The 22,086-nt window shown below is 43.2% G+C and overlaps 4 protein-coding genes across 6 annotated transcripts; 3 read left to right on the top strand and 1 right to left on the bottom strand.

Moving 5' to 3' along the window:
• Nucleotides 1–60: 60 nt before the first annotated feature.
• On the top strand, nucleotides 61–12,308 carry LOC125980702 (autophagy-related protein 2 homolog B). 2 transcript variants are annotated; one of them, XM_049740128.1, is made up of 43 exons: nucleotides 61–166; nucleotides 684–1,080; nucleotides 1,163–1,325; nucleotides 1,416–1,568; nucleotides 1,660–1,762; nucleotides 2,188–2,335; nucleotides 2,417–2,596; nucleotides 2,705–2,801; nucleotides 2,891–3,055; nucleotides 3,157–3,308; nucleotides 3,416–3,518; nucleotides 3,637–3,880; nucleotides 4,071–4,233; nucleotides 4,326–4,418; nucleotides 4,518–4,706; nucleotides 4,851–5,124; nucleotides 5,204–5,312; nucleotides 5,380–5,578; nucleotides 5,655–5,797; nucleotides 5,938–6,095; nucleotides 6,198–6,373; nucleotides 6,446–6,596; nucleotides 6,665–6,867; nucleotides 7,000–7,080; nucleotides 7,158–7,264; nucleotides 7,328–7,420; nucleotides 7,489–7,559; nucleotides 7,634–7,710; nucleotides 7,778–7,948; nucleotides 8,036–8,168; nucleotides 8,308–8,444; nucleotides 8,528–8,757; nucleotides 8,852–8,969; nucleotides 9,077–9,268; nucleotides 9,351–9,452; nucleotides 9,520–9,598; nucleotides 9,682–9,889; nucleotides 9,976–10,045; nucleotides 10,119–10,201; nucleotides 10,425–10,546; nucleotides 10,696–10,850; nucleotides 11,157–11,306; nucleotides 11,376–12,308. In XM_049740128.1, the coding sequence occupies exons 2-43, from the start codon at nucleotides 919–921 to the stop codon at nucleotides 11,604–11,606; spliced, it is 6,138 nt and encodes a 2,045-aa protein (XP_049596085.1). In that variant the 5' UTR covers nucleotides 61–166; nucleotides 684–918; the 3' UTR covers nucleotides 11,607–12,308. The 2 variants fall into 2 exon arrangements, with proteins under 2 accessions (XP_049596085.1, XP_049596084.1); XM_049740127.1 differs by having other exon boundaries at nucleotides 8,245–8,444.
• A 296-nt stretch (nucleotides 12,309–12,604) lies between these two features.
• On the top strand, nucleotides 12,605–16,037 carry tmed8 (transmembrane p24 trafficking protein 8). The gene is made up of 6 exons (XM_049740129.2): nucleotides 12,605–12,773; nucleotides 13,459–13,570; nucleotides 14,100–14,181; nucleotides 14,260–14,350; nucleotides 14,627–14,920; nucleotides 15,074–16,037. Exons 2-6 carry the CDS (start codon nucleotides 13,461–13,463, stop codon nucleotides 15,289–15,291), a joined length of 795 nt encoding a protein of 264 aa, XP_049596086.1. The 5' UTR covers nucleotides 12,605–12,773; nucleotides 13,459–13,460; the 3' UTR covers nucleotides 15,292–16,037.
• Nucleotides 16,038–16,697: 660 nt separating this feature from the next.
• zgc:163014 (uncharacterized protein LOC100038766 homolog) lies at nucleotides 16,698–20,213 on the top strand. The gene is made up of 13 exons (XM_049740112.2): nucleotides 16,698–16,877; nucleotides 16,951–17,118; nucleotides 17,189–17,294; nucleotides 17,776–17,901; nucleotides 17,981–18,094; nucleotides 18,168–18,336; nucleotides 18,396–18,524; nucleotides 18,603–18,790; nucleotides 18,850–19,046; nucleotides 19,140–19,231; nucleotides 19,329–19,383; nucleotides 19,455–19,552; nucleotides 19,676–20,213. The coding sequence occupies exons 1-13, from the start codon at nucleotides 16,816–16,818 to the stop codon at nucleotides 19,885–19,887; spliced, it is 1,716 nt and encodes a 571-aa protein (XP_049596069.1). The 5' UTR covers nucleotides 16,698–16,815; the 3' UTR covers nucleotides 19,888–20,213.
• Nucleotides 20,214–20,250: 37 nt separating this feature from the next.
• gstz1 (glutathione S-transferase zeta 1) lies at nucleotides 20,251–22,015 on the bottom strand. Of its 2 annotated transcripts, none has more exons than XM_049740116.2 (9): nucleotides 21,846–22,015; nucleotides 21,468–21,519; nucleotides 21,323–21,390; nucleotides 21,168–21,248; nucleotides 20,970–21,095; nucleotides 20,822–20,897; nucleotides 20,696–20,748; nucleotides 20,562–20,611; nucleotides 20,251–20,428 (listed from the first exon to the last, which is right to left on the bottom strand). In XM_049740116.2, exons 1-9 carry the CDS (start codon nucleotides 21,873–21,875, stop codon nucleotides 20,302–20,304), a joined length of 663 nt encoding a protein of 220 aa, XP_049596073.1. In that variant the 5' UTR covers nucleotides 21,876–22,015; the 3' UTR covers nucleotides 20,251–20,301. The 2 variants fall into 2 exon arrangements, with proteins under 2 accessions (XP_049596073.1, XP_049596074.1); XM_049740117.1 differs by lacking the exon at nucleotides 21,846–22,015 and adding an exon at nucleotides 21,609–21,783.
• Nucleotides 22,016–22,086: the final 71 nt, after the last annotated feature.

The raw sequence follows: 22,086 nt of genomic DNA, 5'->3' as shown, positions 1-22,086 counted from the left end.
ATTGGCTCATAGAGGTGATTGAAAGTTAGCTAGACCAATCCGGCGTGACGTCTCTCAAATGTTACTTTGTCCGATCTGCAGCTCCAACCTACCATCTTGAGAAGTGTGTGTGAAGGCTCAGTTGGTGCGGAGTCATGAGAGTGTTTGTAAACAACGCATTTAGAAGGTAATTTAACAGTCACGCTATTTCCTTAAATTCTGCTGATTAATTTCTTATACTTGGACGCCCTATTTCTCTACATGCGTGACTCGGTGAGACTGTTGTGACATGTAATGGTAAATAGTTTAACCAATAGCGTATTTTTAAGCTTTATGGGCAACTAAGCAGCGAGTGTAGTGCTTAAACCTTAGCAACGTGTTAGCCGGTGTGATAACGTTGACGGTACCCAATAATATGTTAGCCAGCTTGATCGCCTTCACCCTCGTTAGCCTGGACGGTTAGCAAATAACCATATGCCTTTGTCCCCTGCCGTGACAGCACTGCTCCAAGCAGCTAATGATTAGCAATATACATTGGCATGCTAAATAAAGCTAGTTGACAAGTGCGTTTGCCCCAGTTACGATTAATAAGCTATTAACGGTCGTGTGGCGCAATAGGCTGTATGCGCTTTTAAGTTGCCAAGTAATTGAATAAGTGTGAGGTAAACGTGTGTCAAAGCACGTCGTTTGTTTATTTTGTGCAGGAAACTGGAGTCTGAGCCCTGCCTTCATGCATCTTTGAGTACCATCATATCCTCCATTATTGTGGGATGTGAAGGATGTCACAACTCATATGGTTTGATTTCATTCAGTGGACGGACGGGATGGCACAACTGATTCATTCCTAACAGTCATTCTGTCAAACACGTTTTAGCCAGAGGGCTTTAAATAGACCTTCCTTTTTATCTTTGCACTTTACCGCACACGGGTTAAGTCAGGATGCCTTGGCCATTTTCCGAGTCCATTAAGAAGCGGGCCTGTCGTTACCTCTTGCATCGGTACCTTGGTAACTTCCTGCAGGAAAAATTAAGTTTGGATCAGCTCAGTTTAGATCTCTACCAAGGCACTGGATCACTGGGACAAGTTCCCCTGGATAAGTGGGTATGTTCATTTTAAGACATTCAATAAACATACAATCTGCAGTGGCCAGAATTGAATATTGAAAATATATTTTGTCTTTCAGTCACTTAATGAGCTCCTAGAGACGGCAGATGCTCCCTTTGAGATCATTGCAGGCTTCATCCAGACGATTTCTCTAACCGTACCATGGGCTGCCTTGCTGCATGAGAACTGTGCTCTTGAGGTCAAAGGTTTGGAGATGGTGTTTAGACCAAGGCCGAGAGTAGGTAAGCAGGTTTTAAGACAAAAGTTGAGAAAAGCATGACATTTTGTTAGTCATTTCTCTATTTGAAAACTTTAATGTGTATTTTTTTCAGCATCTGGCACTGAGCCCATGTACTGGTCCAGTTTCATGACGAGCAGCATGCAACTCGCCAAAGAGTGTCTGAGCCAGAAGCTCACCGATGATACGGGAGAGAGCTTTCAGCCATTTGAGGGACTAGAGAAGTTTGCTGAAACAATAGAAACTGGTACATCATGTGCTGGGGAAGCCTCGGGGAGCGCTTGCAAAAATAGCGAGAATGAATCAAGTAATCACCGTTTGAATTCTCTTTCTTGTAGTTCTCAGAAGAGTTAAAGTGACATTTCTGGATACTGTTCTGAGGGTTGAACATGTTCCAGAAAATTCCAAAACTGGAATTGCTCTTGAGGTTCGAATAAACAAGTAAGTTGCCACACGCATTTAAAACAACAGTTGTAGGAATTTCAATTTCAAGGTTAGTGGAAAAAATAATTTATTTATTTTTTTAATGTAGAATTTATTGAACTTATGTGTTGCTTCTAAAATTATTTTATGAACTTAAATTTATTTATCTTTTATTATACAGCTTATAATTATATATACTGTAATTAATTCCATTATTATCATTACCTTCTTGTTGCTGATTGGCTGCAAGAAATAATTGGATTCTGCTCTTTCATAGTGCAGCATTTAGTAGAGTACTAAGATACCAAATAAGGTTCCTACTCGGTTCCTTTTTACATGATTGAGGAAGTCCTTGACTGTAACATTTATGACTGAGATCAACTGTTTCAGTGCTTGTTGTATTTTTGTGGATTCTTTTTTTTTGTCCTGCCTTTTATGTACAGGATTTTTTATTCCGACGAAACTGGGGAGGAGAGCTCAAATGTGAATGTGCATCAACCAATCACATTTGCGCATAAAAAGCTACAGATGGAAGGCATCACTGTATTTTGGGATGAGTTCACTGATTTTAAATCTTCACCACTTCCAACGGTTTGTCATTTTACATTCCGGATGAACTAATTGCATGTACCTGCAACCAGTCAATGAATGCCCTTTTCACTTTTTTGACAGGAAACTGAGCCAAAACTCTCTCCCAGCTGGAATCCAAAAATCATTTGCGAACCTCATCCACAGTTCACAGAGACTGTATCCTCGACAGTACCCTTTCAACCTGTGCAGGTCGGGAGTCTCGGCGGTAAAATTGAACTGTCCCTCACATTGAAAAACAATCTAGCCATGCCTGGAGCTAAGGTGAGTCAATGAAAGTTTGTGTTATATATATCAAAAAGTTCAGATTTTGGATGTTGGTATTGATGTTCATAAAGACAAGAGGGCAAGTAATGTTTCTTTGCTTGACAGCTGGATGTTGCCGGCCACGTTGACACACTGCTCATTTTGCTCTCACCACGCCAAGTCCATCTACTTCTAGACTTGTTTGGAGCGTTTTCCTTTGAACGTGAGTGCTTGTTACTAAATGAACTGGCCTGCCGTAACGTCATTGAGTGTTTAATTTAACTGTTTTAATTTCTCTGCTTTTGCCTGAAGGTGCACAGGAATGGGCTAAGGACAAAAAGAGTCGACCCATGCAGCAAGAGGATGAGTACCGACTCCACATGGAATTAAACCGCTGTCTGAAGAAGGATACTGCAATGGCAGGAGCAGAGGCAGAACTTTTTGAGAGTCAGACGACTCGAACTGTTTCTAGTCGAGGTTTGATTGAAATGATCCTTCATCCTTTTTTTTTAAGGATGTCAAGTGTCAGCTGTTATATTGGATGTTTTTTTTTTTCTGTAAACCTGTGGTCGGAGCAGATGACGTCTTCTTCTCCATGGCTGACATGGACATGTCCCACAGCTTGTCGTCCCTCCCTCCTTTGGGGGAACCACCCACTGTGGATTTGGATTTGTCACTCAATAGTAACTACTCCGCTTCTCCGGGGGAATCGCCGTCGGGAAACAAGACTGTAAATCAGGCTCATCACTTACATGGATAAAATCAGATCAGTATCTTATGTATGTATTCAGAATGTCTGCGTTTTTAATCGGGGTCAATGTGTTTTTGTGACATTAGGCTTTGTGGGACGATTACATGGACGTACCACGACAAAGAGAGAAGCAGATTCCTGGAAAGTCTCGCGACTCTCAACTCACTCAAACGTTATTGCGACAAGCTTGTAAGTGTGGGCAAACACAAGATAATGTCGTGTCTACAATGGAAAAAGTCTTGCGTGTTCATTTTGCTGAGTGAAACTACTGAAATTGAGTCATCCTGATGATCGTGTTTGCTTTCAGCACATCCGTCCAAAACCCATAGTGACGAGTCAAGACCAGAGTTGGTTTTAAGTCTGACACTGAGCAGTTTGGCAATCTCAGTCCTCCACATTGACCCACTACCGCCACTAGATGTGTCCCCGGGTCCGCTGGACCCTATGACTGCACATTTCTTCAGCGTGCTGGGCCCGAGTCACCTCGACCCAGCTGCTTTCCTTCAGTCTCGATCAGTCTTTAATCACGCATGTCCCCAAGATCACCTCAGGTGAGCATTCTTTAAATGTTTGTCTTGTTAAATGTTAAAATTTTCAAACCACTTTTAACACTTTATATTGGTCAATAATTTGTAAAAGTAACACCACACACGTGGACTAACCAATGTGATAGATTTGTAAACCGATTATGAAAGGAGGCCCTTGAGAAAGAAGTCCAGGAAAAACTTGTTGCATTTGCAGGTTTGTGGGCCAAGGTCTCAAGATAATCTATGAGCACTGTCAGGGATCCAGCCTGCGGACTTTCACCACCGATGTCTCCCTTGACCAAATGGAGCTGCTGGAGTGTCTGTTCCCTTCAGAGCCCAACACGTCTGGCTCTCAGAGAGGCATTCAATACACTGAGGTCAGCGAGGCAACGCTGAGTTCAGCACATGCTCTGCATGCATTTTTTTGGGGGGTGAATTCACAGCATGACACGTTTCTGTCACAACTCAGCTCCTGACGTTTAGCACTGCAGCCAGCGGCAGCGCACCACTTAGTACCTGCTTTCACCTGCTTTACAAACAGGCCGAGCGCAGAGGCCCACAGGTAAATGCAAAATAAAACAAAAGCAGCCTTCATAGTTGGTAGTCACACTTGCAGCACACTTGTCAGAGTGGTCGCTTAGCTTGAGCTTTATCTCTGCAGGGTGGCCAAGTGCGACTCAGCAGCGTCCCCAGAAAAGCTGACGTGCTGGTCGAACTGGGCCCCGTGCGCTCTGAGCTCGACATCAGTATTGTGGACCGTCTCAATTCTGTACTGCAACCTCAGAAGCTGGCCACCACGGAGATGATGACCTCACACATGTACACGTCCTATAATAAGCATATCAGCTTGGTAAGATGAGTGAAAATTTACTGATTTGAACATTTTTACCCCTCTGGCATTGATGGTCTTTGTAAGGAGGCAGAATTTTAAATTCTGCTCTGTGTTGGGTGTCAATCGATTGTGCCGATTGAGCTGTGGTTTGCATTTTTGCAGCATAAGGCCTTTGCAGAGGTTTTTCTCGACGACAGCCGCACCCCATCCAGCTGTCACGTGTCGCTGACCGTCAACGCACCAACAATGGGCGTTGCGGTCCGGTTTCCCATTCCCGATCTGCGCTCCGATCAGGAGAGAGGTCCCTGGTTCAAAAAGTCCTTGCAGAAAGAAGTCATGTACCTGGAGCTGGAAGAACTGGAATTTAAAACTGAATTTAGGGCAGGGAGCACGCCAGATCAAACCAAGATGGAGCTAACCTTCAGGGAGCTTATTGGTATGATGAGGTCAAGAAAGTTGCCATATTACTCCCAGAGTTCTTCCTAAGTGTGTCTTGCTTCAATTGCCTTCCACAGGCAGGTTTCAGGAGGAGCTGGATCAACCAGCCGCCAGGTTCCTCAGAGTTTCCCACACCATGGACGGAGACATGACAACATCTGAGAGTGCGAAATTTGATTGGCCACGGTATGTTTTTAGCTCGACATCCTTGTCTTGCACGTCACCTCCAAATGACGGCGCACTTTCCCACCAGTGTCGTGTTGAAAGTGAACCCCACGGCGGTGCACTCGATCCTTGAACGTGTGACAGTCGAGGATGAAGAAGGGGCCGAGGACAATTTCCTTGAGGAGGAAGAGGAGGGTGCTGCCCACTCACTGAAAGATTTTTGTGACTTTGGGAAACCAGAGCCATCACCCTTTTCTTCTCGGAGGGTTATGTACGAGAACGAAGAGGTCGGTACTACATTCGTGAAACATCAATGTTCAAACAGCAACATTAGCATCACTTTCAAAATATTTTTGTTTCCAGATGGTCATTCCCGGTGATGTTGGCGAGATGACCGAGTTCCAAGAGAAAACTATGAACAACTCTCGTTTTGTTCTCGACCTGTGTTTCCCCAATGTGCAATTATCTTTACCCAGCAAAGCATTTTATGAAAAGCTACACAATAGGTAAGTCCTAAAAAAATTGTTCATCCTTGTAACAAGGATAATGTTCTGCACCTATCACAATAACGAAAGTTGATATTTTTAATGCTTAAGGTCAATGTTTACCATTACACAATAACTGGACAGACTTCACCACATTTCAGAATCAACAATGACCTCCTCCTGTGGGAGCCCACTGCCCCTTCGCCTGTGGAAACGGTAGATAGCATGCCATATGGCGTTGGACTCTCTGTCGCCAGTCAGTTGATCAATACTTACACGGAAGACAGCTTCACCCAATTTCGCTCGACTGGACCTGAGGGTGAGACAGCTCATATTGTCGCCCCTGAATATTGTGTGCAGTCTTCAATGAAATATACTTGTTGAACGCAAGCAGACATTTTGAGATTTTCTTTGCTTGTAGAAGATACCAGTGGTTCCGATGAAGAGTACATGCACTACAACTCTGCTTCCTCTGATCGAGGATTCAGGTCGCACAAGAAGAAAAATCCAAAAGTTCAGAGTAAAAGCTCCCAGAGCTTGTTCTCTGTCATTATTAATGTCAACCATGGCTTGGTTGCGCTTCAAACTAACGCTAAGGTACATTGATGGCAAAATCCGTTTTGTCATACTTTGATTTATATTATAAGTTTTTGGCATCTTTTTTCCTAGAAGGAGGATAAAACACTACTGAAAAACAAACATGGGGAATTCTGGCTCGAGGTGAAAAATGCCGTGCTGTTCAGTGTTACACAGCATGAAGGCTTTAAAGATCAACACTATGTCTGCTTCCACACCACCAATAGTTCCTTGTATCACCAAGGTAACCACCCGCATTTTTAAATGTTTCATTGAAATGTAGCTGATCTCCAGTTTTGTTTCTGTCCACAGGAGTTGTAGATGGAAGCCCCGCCTCCTCGGATATAAAGTTGCCATTCAGGTCACATCCACACTGGCTGGAACCAACCATCTACCAATCGGAGTCACCGTCGGAGAGATCTTCAACGCCGTCAGAGGGTATTGGCTTGGAGGCCCGCAGTATGGTGTCCGTTGCCGTCAAGATCTCGTCGCAAAATGCCGATCGCAGCTTCAAGGTAGGCTGTCAGGGTTACGTCTTGAAAAGCTTTCAAATTGTTTTCAAAAAACACTGATAAGCATTCACACTTGCAATCTATTAAAAATATTTTAAGCGTTACTGCACGATTGTGATCTATTTTTGCACACAGGAATTTTTGGTTGCTATTGGAGTGAGAGGAGCAACAGTCCAGCACAGAATGGTTCCTCCCAACCTGGGCTGGTATGATCAGGTAGGTCAACTCTCGCATCTCGATGACTTGATGTCATATATACAAGTGAAAACCAAAGGTCAATTTATTTGCTCCAGATAGTGGACTTTTTGAATGTGTCTGATGAGCCTGTTTTGGGTTACGCTCCTCCTACGTCTGTCAGCACCCTCCATCTACATTTGTGGAACTGCTCCTTGGACTACAGGTAAAGGAGATGCGTGTGTCTGCCTCATTTTCCGTATTCTAATGTGTTTTTATTTTCGGACAGACCTTCTTATTTACCTCTGAGATCGTTGCTGGTGGTGGAAACATTTAGCATCTCCAGCAGCGTCTCTCTAGACAACTCCTCCTCAACGCTCAGGTAGGGCATGATCAGGAAATTAAAGATTCTGATACTGCAGCGGAGTGAAACCAGTGACTTTGTTCCAGGATCATTTTGGATGAAGCCGCTCTGTTCCTCTCAGACAAGTGTAATACCGTTTCTGTCAATTTAGCACGCGGTAAGTCGATTCCTCGATGAAAGGAATCTTTGAGAGGATTTTAACCAGTGCACGTCTCGTTGTTTTGGTTCCAGACTATGTCCAAGTGGTAGACATGGGAACTCTAGAACTGCGAATCACTGCTGTCAAACCTGGCGTGGATGGGAAACTGGTAGGAGGGTGACATTCCTAAATGACTTCAAGGATCTTGAATTTTTTACACTTTTCTTCTCGTGTAGACTGAGCCGAGATTTGAGCTTCGATGCTCCAGTGACGTCATCCACATCAGAACATGCGCCGACTCCTGTGCTGCCCTCATGAACCTAATCCAGTATATTGCCAGCTATGGAGATTTGCTTCCTCCTGCAGAGCCAGAGGCCAAGCAAAGCAGTTCCACACAAAAAAACAAGGTTAGCATTCAGGACAACATTCATCTTGACCAAACTACACAAGAATCCGAAAGCCGAGATGCTTAATCTCAGTGTCTGGCCGGACAGGCAGAGTTTCCCAGCCGGCTCGTCGCTCAGACTCCGCTGCTGGCTGAGACCGAGCAGCAGATTTTGCAGGATCTGATGAGTGAAGCGATGGAGGAAACTGATGTGCAGCATGCTCCCGGGGTGCAACAGAACGGTAACGTTTTGATTCAGGACGATTCTCCCTTCGCATTATTTGATGCCATACTATTCATATTTGATCAAATTTGTAGGTGCTCGGGAGGAGAGGAATCGCAATTTTGAGCCCCCTCGCTCTGACTTGTTCCTGTTCCCAGATGAGAGTGGGAATTCCGTCCATGATGCCAACCCCACCTGCCCCATTCTTCACTCTCCTCTCATCACGCCTGTTTCCAACCTGGCACAGGAGACTGACGACTTCTGTATTCTGGAGACGCCCAGTTCCAGATTGCAGGTCAGCATGTGTTGATTGCATTACAGCCAAAGTCAACTAACTTGAGGTGCCTGATTACTCTGAACAGCAACAATGTGTTTCAGGATGTGGATCAGGAGCCCGTCGTAAAGCTGCTCACCTCCGAGCCGGTGCAAATCCGATACGATCACTTCAATCAACCTCTGGATGGAAGCGATTCCAGTCGTGGAGCCTTGAATTTTCCCATCCCGGAGGTGCGTTACCTCATCAAGGAGATCTCCATTGTGTGGCATCTCTATGGTGGCAAAGATTTTGGCCGTGTTACCTTCACAGCTTCTCCTGCCAGAAGTCGGGGGTGAGTAAAGAATGTTTTTAACTAAGTATGATTTTGTTGTTTTATTCCAAAGATAAAGCAACAGAAACATGTTTATCTTTTCTTTGCAATTCAGTACTACTCCCCACAGTTCCCCCTCCCAAACACCAGTTCGACAAGCCAGAATTTCAGGACGCACTGGAGGAGGAAAAGGAAGAAACCCCGATGTCCTCATGGAAATACAACTCAGCAAAGTAATTTTTCGTCTCAGTTATTTTCCCCTTTAGAGAGCTACATAAGGTGACCCAGTTAACATTAGCACCAAACATCGCACCAGTGATCACTTTGTTTTCACCCTCAGGTGAGATTTCAACACGAGGTGTACCCACAAGAGCAGGAGGCTTCAGGATCACCAGCAGAGCAGCCTGTATCTCGCCAGGTGTTTGTTGTACAAGACTTGGAGATCCGAGACAGACTGGCAAGCTCCCAGATGAATAAGTTCCTCTACTTGTACTCCAGTAAAGAAATGCCCCGTAAGGCTCATTCCAACATGGTGAGCAGAAGCGGCACACGTGCATTCACATCTTGAAGTCTCATCGTGGCCGATGATAACTTACTTGCTTTCTGTTGCTTAGTTGACAGTTAAAGCGCTGCACATGTGTCCTGAGTCCGGCCAGGCTCCGCAAGAATGCTGCTTACGTGTTTCCCTGATGCCTCTTCGCCTCAATATCGATCAGGTAAAGCATATTTTTTGGGGGAATGACAAAAATAACATTTCAAACATTTTGTTTTGTTTCTTTGAAGGACGCACTCTTCTTCCTCAAAGACTTCTTCACTAGTCTTTCCACAGAAGTGGAGTTTTTCTCCCCACCTAGTCAAGATGGTAAATAATTCACTTTCATCATCAACAGCCTTTTGTCTTATTATTTAAAAATTGCCTGACTAAAGCATTTCATCCCACCGCAGTGAGTGCATCCGTGAAGAAAGCTTCTGTTCCTGAGATCTCATGCAGCTTCTCCAAGCATGCTGCCACTAACCAGATCCCAGCACCTATCATCTCTGTGCCCGCACAGAGACATTTGAGTCAAAATGGATTCGCCGTGTGTAGCCGGGAGGATGTCGGGGACGGTGACGCATCCGCCGCTTTGTTCTCCGACCAGCCCATATTCTTTAGGTTGCTGCCAGATAAATTGAATAAATCATAAAGAGATGAAAGGGTCTTTACAGAGCCTCCTAATTGACTCTTCTTTTATGCCATAGGGAGTTCAGATTTACCTCTGAAGTTCCTATTCGCTTGGATTATCATGGAAAACACGTCTCATTGGAGCAGGTACTGACTGACTCTTAAGGTTTTGAGTCTATTCCAGTTCTTGTTAGTTGACCATTCACTGTTTTACTCCCAGGGAACGTTTTCAGGCATCATTATCGGTTTGACGCAGCTCAACTGTTCAGAGCTCAAACTGAGACAGCTGTGCTACCGCCAAGGGTACGTATGTTCTTTATTTTTAATTAGAAAAAAAATAGAGTTGAAACGTAAGGTTGTAGATTAGTCAAAACTCAAGCAATTCAAAAGAAGTGAGTAATTGTTTATTATATTTACTTTTTTGTTTTTAATTCCAATTAGAAAAGGTCAAATGTGAAAATGCATTCCATTCCTGAATTCTTTTTTAAATGGTCTTTATTTCCCCCCCCTTGGAACTGTCTTGCAGTTTATTAGGTGTGGATAAGCTCTTTTCCTATGCAATTAATGAGTGGCTTAACGACATAAAGAAAAACCAGCTTCCAGGCCTGCTGGGCGGTGTGGGGCCCATTCACTCGCTGGTCCAGCTGGGTAAATATTGCCTTCTATTGCATGAATGCACCGCCATTCGCTTATTGTTATAATTAATGAAAGCTTTGTGCTTTGGCGTCAAACAGTTTTAAGTACATATTTTTCCAGATGGATATGAACTATGTTAAGCCCAATGCATAAATGTTCAGTTCAGGGATTCCGGGACTTGGTGTGGCTCCCAATTGAACAGTACAGGAAAGATGGTCGCATCGTGCGTGGCTTTCAGCGTGGCACCGCCTCCTTTGGAACATCCACAGCTATGGCCGCCCTGGAGCTTACCAACAGGATGGTGCGGACCATTCAGGTAAACTGCTAATTCTGCTGTTCACAATTCCGATGGTCTAAATCGGATCTGTTTATTTAAATGTACATTTAAAAGCAGCACACAACAAGGAAGGAAGTTTGATGAAGTAGTGACACATCTCAACTAAGAGACATTCTTTGAAGGTCTGGGACGAGATTAGTTTAGTCTGAGTTGTTAGTGAAAGTTGCAGGGTAAGTCGTGAGGGTACCTACACTGGCCAGAATTGTGTCACATGCAATTTAAATCCAGCCGAAAAATCACTTTGGGTGAGCAAATGCTTTTATAATGATTGTTTCATTTTATTAGGCTGCAGCAGAGACGGCCTATGACATGGTGTCTCCGGTGACGACCGAGAGAGACACAAAGAGGGTAAAACGGTTCTCGCACTACGGACTGGCTCATCAGCCCGTTGACCTGAGAGAAGGTGTAGCCAAAGCCTATACTGTAGTGAAAGAGGTAACCAGCTGAAGTTGAGTACTCGTGTAACAGAGTTGTTTCTTAACGCTGAATTGTTAATCCCTCCAGGGAATCACAGATACAGCCCTGACCATCTACGACACGGCCACCCGGGAACATGAACAACGCGGCATGACCGGAGCAGTGGGCGGGGTTCTCCGTCAGTTGCCGCCCGCAGTGGTCAAGCCCCTCATCATGGCCACGGAAGCCACCTCCAACGTCCTGGGTGGCATGAGGAACCAGATTCACCCCGATGCCCGCCAGGAGGAGTCTCAAAAGTGGAGGCAAGGCGAGGAGTAATGGAGGAGAACGTTTTCCCTGGTGTAAATAATGATCATCTCATGACGGTTGAGCTCACTTGTTCCTTCAGCAGTGCCTTCACGATCATGCTTATCAAACTCTGTTGAAACAAAGGGACACATTCAAGTCATATCTGTACTGGGTTATGTCGACTTGTGAGGAAAATGCAGCATCTAAACATATAATTATTAGGATGACATGTTTACAAGTTATTCTGTTATTTTAGTCTGTGACCCTGGATTGAAAGTACATGTGTTGTACGTGGACTTTGGTATTTACTGTAAATAGTCTAATTTGTACCATTTCATGCAAATTTATGAAAAGGAATGTAGGATGTGGTACAGTTATGTGAAGTTACAGCACTTTCGAGGAACTTGAAGGGTTACTGCTTGTCTAAAATGATAATGCACAGGATAGGGGCAGCTTTTTATTTTGTTTTTTGTAGGTAAATATCCAGCCGTCAACTTTGTCAGGTTTCCAGTAGTAGCTGCTTTAACTGTTCAAACCAAATTTGGAAATGTCTTCAATTGTCTTGATCCAAAGTCTTAACATATTGCTCTTATTTTTTAGCTCTTTGAATTCTGTATTTTCTCCCCCATGCCATGGGCTGCACTCAACTTGATTTATTTGAAAGTAACTATTGTACATATATGTACAGTTCATTCTTGACTTTGTATTAAAAAGCATGAATGGAAAATTAAAGTGGTTAATTGTGCCATTTATGTCAATATAGTAGTTAGCATCCAACAATGTCGCTGACACTGCAACTCTGTTGAATGGAAAATTAGGTTGCCATAGCAACAGAGGGACGCACACTTTCTCTTTGAGGACCAGAGCTCGGTAGAAACGCTGTAAGTCTCGATATTAAGATTGTTTACGTGAGATGCGTCAAACTCCAAATGACTAAAACCACAGATTGTCCTAAATAATTTCCCCTAAACGTGACTAGTTGAGTACTGGTTTAGTGATCCCAAATTATCGCGAGAAGACCCTTCGAACGGCACAATCTCTTACTGAGCTACTTTCACCGAAACACGGAAGTCTAAATTTCCATCCGACTCGTCACATGACATCACCGATATGAAAGTCTGTTTCACGTTGGCCTGAGTCAGACGACAGTCAAATCGTTCACAGGCGTCACGTTTTTTGTTTCGGCGTCGCACCGTGGTAAGAACTAACTGTTTTTATGCACACCAACTGCAGCCATGACACCTTTTTTCCTGTTGCGCCAGCTAACGTGCGCTAACTAGCTAGCATCCTGTCAAAAAAACATCATCGTGGCGATAGAAGTGTGTGGCCGCTTGATTCGATCGTGCAATACTTCTGTTTAACAATGTTGGTAAAACAGCCAAGGCGGCTCGGTGGCGCACTGGGTAGCACGTCCGCCTCACAGTTAGGAGGGTGCGGGTTCGATTCCACCTCCGGCCCTCCCTGTGCGGAGTTTGCATGTTCTCCCCGAGCCCGCGTGGGTTTTCTCCGGGCACTCCGGTTTCCTCCCACATCCCAAAAAACATGCTTGGTAGGCCGATTGATCACTCCAAATTGTCCCTAGGTGTGAGTGCGAGTGCGAATGGTTGTTTGTCTCTGTGTGCCCTGCGATTGGCTGGCAACCGGTTCAGGGTGTCCCCCGCCTACTGCCCGATGACGGCTGGGATAGGCTCCAGCACGCCCGCGACCCCCGTGGGGACTAAGCGGTTCAGAAAATGGATGGATGGATGGATGGTAAAACAGCCGCTATATTTGTCAGTTTCCGATTCGCACGACCTTTAGTTGGCCCTCCCTGTCATCAGGGTGGGGGGCGGTGCTTCATCTTTCTGAGCCTTGCATACTACCCTGTTTGTCGTGTTTATAGTCATGGAGAGATTGGGAGAGACATCAGAGCTCCAGTCGCGACTGTCATCGCTGTCCTTCTCGTCTTTCCCAGGAATAACATCCAAACAATCCGACAGCGACCCAACGGACAGGTGAGCGATGTTTTTGTTGTTATTGTGAAATATCAGAACGGATCATTTGACATTAGTTTTAGTGTAACTTAATTAAATTGTGTTGCTTGGTCCTCAATTGGGAAAACCACACTGGGTTTGCCAACCTATATTGAGCCAAGACACCCATTTAACATTGTTAACAATGTGCACCACCCCAAAAAAAAAAAAATATCTCCCCAAAAGCATGCATACTGATCTTAATTTTAAAATAACATATTCTGCATGAAATGTTGGCATGTTTAATTGCATGCAAAGCTGGATCCCATAGCAGTAAGCCTTGTATTCTGTTGCATGAATGGCAACAGGTGGATCTGCAGGTTATTGTACTTTGACCCTATCTAATGGATGCGAGGTATAGAAATATTTTAATGCCTCTGAGCCAGAAGGTTATCCCGATTCCTCTCATGTGACCTCTATGCAAAGAAAATAAACTCCACAAGTTGCTTTGTCTCCAAATATTTATTTCATGTATTCCCCCCCCCCCCCCCCAACAACGTGTTTACTTCAGACTCCAAAGCACAGACCTCTCCATGAACTTAAGCCAGTCTCCAAAACAAGCAAATATGGATGTATCTGAGCAGCGTGAAGAGGTAGGTTGATGTGCATGTCAGTGAAGTACCCATTGATGGAGGTGTTCTGCTATAAATGTCTTGTTTTTGTATTTTGAGGCTAATGACGAGGCCCCTGCTGAGCATACCTCAGGGGACCAGGGTGAGAAGAACAGCGCAGGGAGCCCTCTGCCCTCCACTGAGATTAAAGGTTCGTATGTCATCATGATTGATGTTTTGATCTATGCAGGGCTTGGGTTCAAGTGGCAGTTTGTGTCCAGGGCTGGATTTAGGATCACGCTATATCCACATTATAGTGTCCTTTTAAATTTGTCAGATGCACAAAGAAAATTAGTTGAAGCAAGCAGTGGTTAATATGTGATAGTGAAAGAAAAAAAGTGCATACAAATTGCTCATCTGATTCCTAACACATGCTCTGAAATCATCATCATCAACACGCCGCTGTTATTTTTTGCTCCCGCTGCAGCTGAGACACCGCCCTTGAACCCCCCGTCGACGTGGACATCTGCTGCCCTCAAAGAGCTCAAGGCCAAGCTTCGAACGGAGAAGGACAGCATGGTGACGGTTTATCGAGGCGACATCATGACTGTGCACGTGCCCACCATGCCAGAAGCCAAGAAGGTCTGCTGGGAGTTTGCCACAGATGGCTACGACATTGGCTTTGGCATCTATTTTGACTGGACTCCCGTCACGAGTCGAGCCATCACTGTGCACATCAGTGAATCGAGTGATGATGAAGATGAAGAGGAGGAGCTGGAAGGTCGGCAATCGTTAAAAGAACACAAAATCCCCTGAAGAAAAAAAATCTCAGCTATATATATATTTTTTTTTTTAAATATTAATGTTGGTGTCATTGTTTTCCAGTTTGTCACTTAGTGGTTTACATCAATGTTTGTTTTTTTTTGCATCACAGGACCGGTCCCCAATGGCGATGTGGAGAAGGGCTCCAAAGCACAAAGCAACTCCAACCTGGTTGAGCTCATACCCGTGTACCGCCAGGACAGCCACATGACCGTCTTCGGCGGCAGCCACGACTTCCCGGGCGAAGGCACTTACCTCTTCAAATTCGACAACTCCTACTCTTTATGGCGAAATAAAACACTTTACTACAGAATTTATTACAGTGCCTAAAATGCCAAATGAATGTATGCTTAAAAGAAAGAAATGACTCTTAATTATGAGTTCAAAAGATATTTTAAATGATCTAAAGTACAAACAAAGAGGTTACGTATAATAGGCATATCTATTTTCTACCACTCAGCTTGTGTTGCCAAATGTAACATTTTGAAAAAGCCTTTCATTTGTAGCCGTCCCGTTAAAACCCAATCTTAAAACATATACTGTGAGATTTGTCAAGTAGCGGCTATCAGGGACACATCATCTACTTGCTAGATGTTCGAAGTGCTCTCAATTCATGTATTATTTGCTGTTACTTATAGTTCTTTCTTTTTAACCTCACCTCGATCTGTTGTAATGTATCGTGGGTCAGTAGAGATATAAATCAAGAATGTACTCAAGCAAGTGATGGCTGATATCCAGTGTGTGCTTTTTATTTTTTATGACACAATTTGAGCCGCTCGTTATCACATAAAGCTCTTATTATGTAATAGTGATTCAATATTTACATTTGTCCAGTCGCTGGCTTTAATTTGTTGTCGTAATGTTTCATCTATATGTATTGTACTATGTGCACAGGTCTATATGTGAGTGAAGGTCACAGTGGATGTTCTCTGTGTTAAATAGTTGTGTTCGGCTACATTCCAAACTACCTTATTTCACATTTTACGTACTTTAAAGCTTTCTATCGTTTGTTCTGTGTAAGTTATGATGCTCCTGACAATTTATAATTCACAATAAAGAGATTATTGTCTACTTTGCTGTGTTGCAAGAGTACAATGACTTCAAAAGTACATGAAAGCATGAGTTTAACTGGAAAATGTGTTTCACAAGAGTATGTGCTGGGCTATAATTACAAAAGGTCTCCCGTGGTTCCATTAATTGCGGCATTAAGGGAATGAGTGATGTAACCGTTACCAGGATCCCGGTGAAACTTATTTTCCACTATCCCCACATGGCCAGGTTTACCCAAGTTTTCCTGGATTTATAATACCGAAATAGACGTCTATATTTATTACACTTTTAGACCATTTTTAGACGTGTTTTAGCCGAGACGTCTGGTCTAATAGACGTCTATTAGACGTTATTAAAAGTTATGGTTATTAAAAGTATAAATCAGATTGCATAAGAAGGGAAATATGCTTGGTTTGAAGTTCATTTCAAATGTGCAGACACAAAAGAACAAAATAAAATAAAAACTGCTTTGTAAATATTTCAAATGAAAATGTAGTGGGAGTCTGATACATTTTAAGTCCTGTATCCTTTCATGCTGGTACAGCTATGACTGATAACCAAATATTTGGTTAGCTTTTAAGTGCCCGTCGTGGTGCTTTGCATATTATGTCCCGCATTTGGATATTTGGAAAATGTACCTTTATAGTTACACCAGGCATGTAAAATGAACAATAAAATGAAGAAACAAGGGGAATATAGGTAGCAGGTAACAGGTGCGACATATTGTTTACTTCCGTGTTCTTAACCAATCAGGTTGCAACAAGAGCGAGTTACATTTCTGAGGAGTTGTGAGTCTTAAAAATTATGGGAAAGCTAAACTTTTACGTCCTTTGGTCCCTGCGTGACGCGCCGCGACAATTTATTAGGTATGTCAACATATATTGCAAACAATTGTTTTGATTGCAATCGATTCGAGGAAACATGTTGGTCGTTGTGCAGCAAATCAAACCGAAGATGCTTCCACGTCCACGTCCCACTGCCTCTACCCAAACAGCTGGTGATCTTCGGCCTCGGTGACTGGAGTTGCGACGAGACCACCATCTCCGTGGAGGTCGTGGTCAGCGTTGACATGCGGCAAAATATTGGCACTCTCACTTCTCAAATCAGGTATGTTTGTGTTGTTTTTGCCTCACTGCGTGGGGGATGACGTGGATGGGTGCTCTCCTGTTCCCTGCAGATGTTTGACGTTTGAGGGAGGCTGGAGCTCTGATATCGAGATGGTGGCAGCACAAAAGGGCAGGAGGGGAGTTTATGGCAAGATAGTTCTCACCGTGTGTAAAAAGGTGCTTGATTCCTCTGAATATGGAAGTGGTGGGTGGCCAGGGACAGCCAGGCTGATATGCTCAAACTTTTACTTTTCCGTCTCTCCCCCTTTTAAAGAAAATACAGTAATCCCTCGTTTATCGCGGATGATTGGTTCCAAATACCACCCACGATAAGTGAAATCCGCGAAGTACGGTCACCAACAAGAAGTACTGGGCAGGCTAACGACTTAGCGGAAATTCGCGATCGTGCGAACACGTGAAAACGGACTTCTAGATGAATGTAAACGAACATTTGGAGCAATACTATATTGTCCTAAAGGTTAGACACATGTTTCCTCAATTTGGAAATTTTATTTTGACTTTTAAAGGTTTTTTTTTAATTTGGGGGAAAAAAATCAGTGATGTAGTGAAACCGCGATAAATGAAACGCAAAGTAGCAAGGGATCACTGTAGTCTCCTTTTGCATTATTTTTAATGACTGTATGTCTCTCTGAAATAGTTCCAGGATCAAGGCATCACCCTAAGCAGCAGTACTCCTCTGCCACGGAAAAAATGTCTGTTCCCAGAACAGCTCGGCACCACAAATCTCTCATGCACTTCACACCAAAGTGTTGTAGAGGACATGGTGAGATGACTGGCTTGCAGATAGTTCACGTGTGCCACTTCAGTCCAGTTTACACAATTTTTTTTTTTTTTTTTGTCAGGTAACCCCCAACTCTTCGCAGTTGGCCGACAGTGTTTGCTATAGTGATATCCAGGTTAATAAAGTTGATACCGGCACTTTGGCTATAAGATGTAAACCTTCACTTTGGCCTACGGTGAGAGACACTTTCCTGTCTTTAGGGACTAAAGGTATAATGACAAAATGAAAAATTGTGACTGCTTTGAAAGGATAAGACCCCCAGACGGACCGTCATCAGCAAGCGAGGCCGTTTAACATGGAGCTCCGACAGTTCTGTCGAGGGCACCGACCGAGCTTCGACTGCCAAGAAAATGAGGCTGACCAGGATGAACAGCCAAGAAGAGATAACTGAGCAGATAAAGACAGAAGATAGAGAAGGTGAGTTACAAAGAGGGAAAAAAAGGATTAAACTGCTTTTTGACACAGATCTGCTATAGTTTTAGTGTGTCCATCACGGCGCTGGAGCCATACGATGTGCCTCAGTGACCCTGACACTGCCATTCTTATTGGTGGAGAAACTTCAGATCAGAATTCCTGCAAAGACTCCCTGTGGAAGCTGGAGTTAGGTCACTACAAACTTTTGTTAAGACACAAATGCAGGGTACGATGTATTTATATTTAATTTATAATTTTCCCTTATGCAGACAATGATTTCTGGTACCAAATGAGCTCCTCCACATCTGGACCTGCTCCTCCTTGTGCCAGGGGACACTCGGCGACGTATGACCCCGAATCTAAGGCCGTCTATGTTTACGGTGGCCTGAGGGAAGGCCAACGTTACAGCGAGCTGTACATCCTTAATACTCTGACCTGGAAGTGGAAGCTTGTCACGGTGGGTTTTTATTATTACTTTAAAACTGAAATGCAATCTTGAGACTTTTTTCCATTTAGGCTCAAGGGAATGTTCCCACCTTGGCATATCATTCCGCTGCCTTTTATAAGAAGGAGCTTTTTATTTTTGGCGGGGTTCATCCGAGCCAGTCTTCCGGGGAAAAGTCATGCAGTAATGCTCTGTACATCTTCAACCCAGAGTTTCAACTTTGGTATAAGCCCATCGTGGACGGAGACAAACCTCTGCCTCGCTTTGGGTTAGTCTCCACTGTCATTCACTCTACCACATTCACGACTTTATTATTATTATATTTGTCCTAATGTCAACTTGTTTTATTTTTGTTCAAAAGCCACTCAATTACGCTTCTATCTCACAAGTTGATCATATTTGGTGGTCGCAAAACTGCCACATATCTAAATGACCTCCACATCCTTGACCTGGGTAAGATTACAAATGAATCGGTTGTACTTGGTCTATATTTATGTTGGTTAATACTGATGTAGTTTTTTTTTTTTTTTTCCTTCTTTCCTGGGTGAAGGTTTGATGGAGTACACAGCTGTGAAGTGCGGGAACATACCACCGCTACCTCGAGGGTAAGTGTATCACTTGATAACCTTGAATTTAAAAGAGCAGTTCAAAATTGTTTCTGTGTTTACATAAACAGGTTTCATGCTGCCCTCCCAATTTCAGACAACAGGATTTTAGTGAGTGGGGGCTGCAGTGCAATCGGAGCCTTGCGAGATGTGCATATCTTCAATATTGGTAAATCGTTTTATTCATCTAAATACCTCAAATTGAATACCAGATTTGAAAAAACACAAAAGCATTCAATTTCAGAGGTTCCTCTGTATTTCACATATATTCATTGCTTTGCTTCCCCTTCAGACACCTACATGTGGAGCTCAGTGCAAATGCCCGAGTTGAGTTTCAAGCCTCGCGCTGGACACAGCATGATACATTTAAAATCGTCAGACTCTCCGACGCAGAGGAAAGATGAATCTGCCAAAGTCCACTGCACAATACTCGTATTTGGTGGCTCAGACTGCACTGGTACCTTCTACAATGACACAGTTAAGTGTACAGTTAAGATATCCTAATGATTTTTATTTTTTTTAATCTGGAAAGGACTTTTCAAAACGTGCATGTAATGTTTACAAAAAGGCTGTTGATTATCTTGCATAATTTTAGCCAACATTTGCAGCCTAGTCTTCTTTTAGCTCCTGACATCCCATAATTATCTTGTATTATATTGTATGTTCTCCAAGCAGCTAATATGCTGCAAGCTGTGTGATGTCACACTTTGCATAACAAATCAGTAATTTGCACCGAAGGTCAATTGAACCGTGTGTATATTAATCACAATAATGCTGAGCTTGGTTGTTTAATAATGATATTAATAAATGATAATGTTTTTACTAAGAAAGACTTGGCTTGTTTCAAATGACAGCCATAGGCAGTGATCAGGTTCCAAGTATTTTATTTATAGGTGTAGAAAGTTGTGGCAGTTTCTCCTAAGCTTGCAGCTCAACTGGGGTGTCCGGCTGGCATGATGGATGGCTCACTTTGAAAGCCTCAATCTTCATTAAGGTTTCATTTAGCCTTTGGATCGTTGGATACAAGCTCAGATCCACTTTAAACCTGAAAGATAGAGTAAATAAATCAGATGGGGGTAACAAGATTACTAAAATGAAAAGGTCAAGGTGTCATGCATTTTTTGGAGGAGCATAGTGCAGTAAAAAAAAAAAAAAAAAAAGTATCTAAAAAAATTTACCTTTCTGCATTGTAGACTTGTGGAACTAGACAGACGTCAGCCATGGATATCTCCAAAGTAAAAGGACTCCAGTTAAACAAGCCCACAATATTCCGTGCTCTTCATTAGCATTCTGAATATTTTAAAATTCTTACCTCATCGCCTACACAATATTTTCCCGCTGTTTGCTTCAGCAGAGGCTCAAGAGCTGAATGAGTGCAAATATCCATGTGTTTAATATTCAAATATTTTACTGAAGGGCTCTGATGTCAGCGACTGACCTTCAAAACCTCGATTAATGAAGTATTGCGCCCACTGCATCTTCTCCGCTCCAATCTTTTGGATCACATGTAAATTCTGAAACAGCCAACAGATAATTTAGTTTATCGGGGATGTGACTTAAATCATGAGGGACTACTAAATACTCACCTGCAGAGGTTGAATCCCGGATGCAATGAGATCACTTATCATCCTAACGTGGGCCCTTTTTATGGGGTCTGAGGGCAAGAGGCGCGGTCCAGGCCTGGTCTCATCAATATACTGGATTACTGCCAACTGTGTTGTGAGCCAAACATTATTAAAATGTCATAGAGAGAAAAAAAAATTAAATTTTGGGGTGAGGCTTACCGACTGAGAAAGGGTGACGCCATCAATTTCAACAGCAGGTACTTGCTGCATTGGGTTTAAAGTCTTGTAGTCCTCTGTGAGCTGTAATGCACACCTTTTTGTAACTAAAAACAAATATTTTGGTTTCTATTTTTGATTGCTCATGTCAACTGTACCTGCTGACCTCCATCTTTGATCAGGTTGACTGGCACTTGGTCATATTCTATACCTTTCAGGGCGAAAGCTAATGCACAAAAAGTTGAATCTTGTTGATGAGAACAAGTGCAAAAAGAATGCTTGAAATGTAAAGAAAGTACTTACCAATGCGCACCCGCCATGAGCAAGAACTTCTGAAATATCCATGGAGGACAGGCTGAATGAAAACAGAAGAACATAGCGTCATTACATATCAAAACGATCCCGAATGCTCCAAATGATCTTTTTGCATTTCTTGTAGTTCACCTTGGTTTGCTCAGACATTGCTTCTCAGTCAAGTTTGCACAGTGCAAAATAAAAAACCCCAAAAGTTCTATCGAGTTGACCAGACACGTCCGCGTCCTCTTACAGCCAATCAGATGTGCCCCTCTCATCCCACCTACCCACTCTTTGGTCCATGACTAAGCAATATTAGTGTTGCATCTGCTTTATGTTAGTCACCATGAACAAATAGGAGAAACTCGCAAATCGGTAGTAAAGTACCTTTGCCAGGAGAAGACAGGACAATCGCATAGTGGGGGCGAGTTTCCTTTTTATTTGCTTATGTTGAAAGCGCCTGTCATGCGTTCCAGAAGCTGCATGTGCCACTTTAACGACTTCAATTTTAGACACAAATACATTGTTTTGGTCGCATAAATTAAAAACAGAGATAGGAAGTGTTTTGCACGTCGATTGGTCAAAATCCGTTTTGTAGGCGGGATTTTGTAAATACTCTACCGATGAT

This window comes from Syngnathus scovelli, chromosome 14 (assembly GCF_024217435.2).
Source record: "Syngnathus scovelli strain Florida chromosome 14, RoL_Ssco_1.2, whole genome shotgun sequence".
Taxonomy (NCBI): domain Eukaryota; kingdom Metazoa; phylum Chordata; class Actinopteri; order Syngnathiformes; family Syngnathidae; genus Syngnathus; species Syngnathus scovelli.
Note: the sequence above shows the minus strand (reverse complement) of the source record. Positions and strands in the feature narration are given on the sequence as shown.

Coding starts and splice junctions, on each gene's coding strand:
- LOC125980702 (XM_049740127.1), top strand. CDS start 919: ATGCCTTGGCCATTTTCCGAGTCCATTAAGAAGCGGGCCTGTCGTTAC. Junction 5,579..5,654: donor TTATGTACGAGAACGAAGAG/GTCGGTACTACA, acceptor TTTTGTTTCCAG/ATGGTCATTCCCGGTGATGT. Junction 7,265..7,327: donor AACTGCTCCTTGGACTACAG/GTAAAGGAGATG, acceptor ATTTTCGGACAG/ACCTTCTTATTTACCTCTGA.
- tmed8 (XM_049740129.2), top strand. CDS start 13,461: ATGGAGAGATTGGGAGAGACATCAGAGCTCCAGTCGCGACTGTCATCG. Junction 13,571..14,099: donor GACAGCGACCCAACGGACAG/GTGAGCGATGTT, acceptor TGTTTACTTCAG/ACTCCAAAGCACAGACCTCT. Junction 14,351..14,626: donor GCCCTCCACTGAGATTAAAG/GTTCGTATGTCA, acceptor CTCCCGCTGCAG/CTGAGACACCGCCCTTGAAC.
- zgc:163014 (XM_049740112.2), top strand. CDS start 16,816: ATGGGAAAGCTAAACTTTTACGTCCTTTGGTCCCTGCGTGACGCGCCG. Junction 17,902..17,980: donor AAAGTGTTGTAGAGGACATG/GTGAGATGACTG, acceptor TTTTTTTGTCAG/GTAACCCCCAACTCTTCGCA. Junction 18,525..18,602: donor CCTGTGGAAGCTGGAGTTAG/GTCACTACAAAC, acceptor TCCCTTATGCAG/ACAATGATTTCTGGTACCAA.
- gstz1 (XM_049740116.2), bottom strand. CDS start 21,875: ATGCGATTGTCCTGTCTTCTCCTGGCAAAG. Junction 21,249..21,322: donor TCAAAGATGGAGGTCAGCAG/GTACAGTTGACA, acceptor TGTGCATTACAG/CTCACAGAGGACTACAAGAC. Junction 20,612..20,695: donor AATATTGTGTAGGCGATGAG/GTAAGAATTTTA, acceptor TTTACTTTGGAG/ATATCCATGGCTGACGTCTG.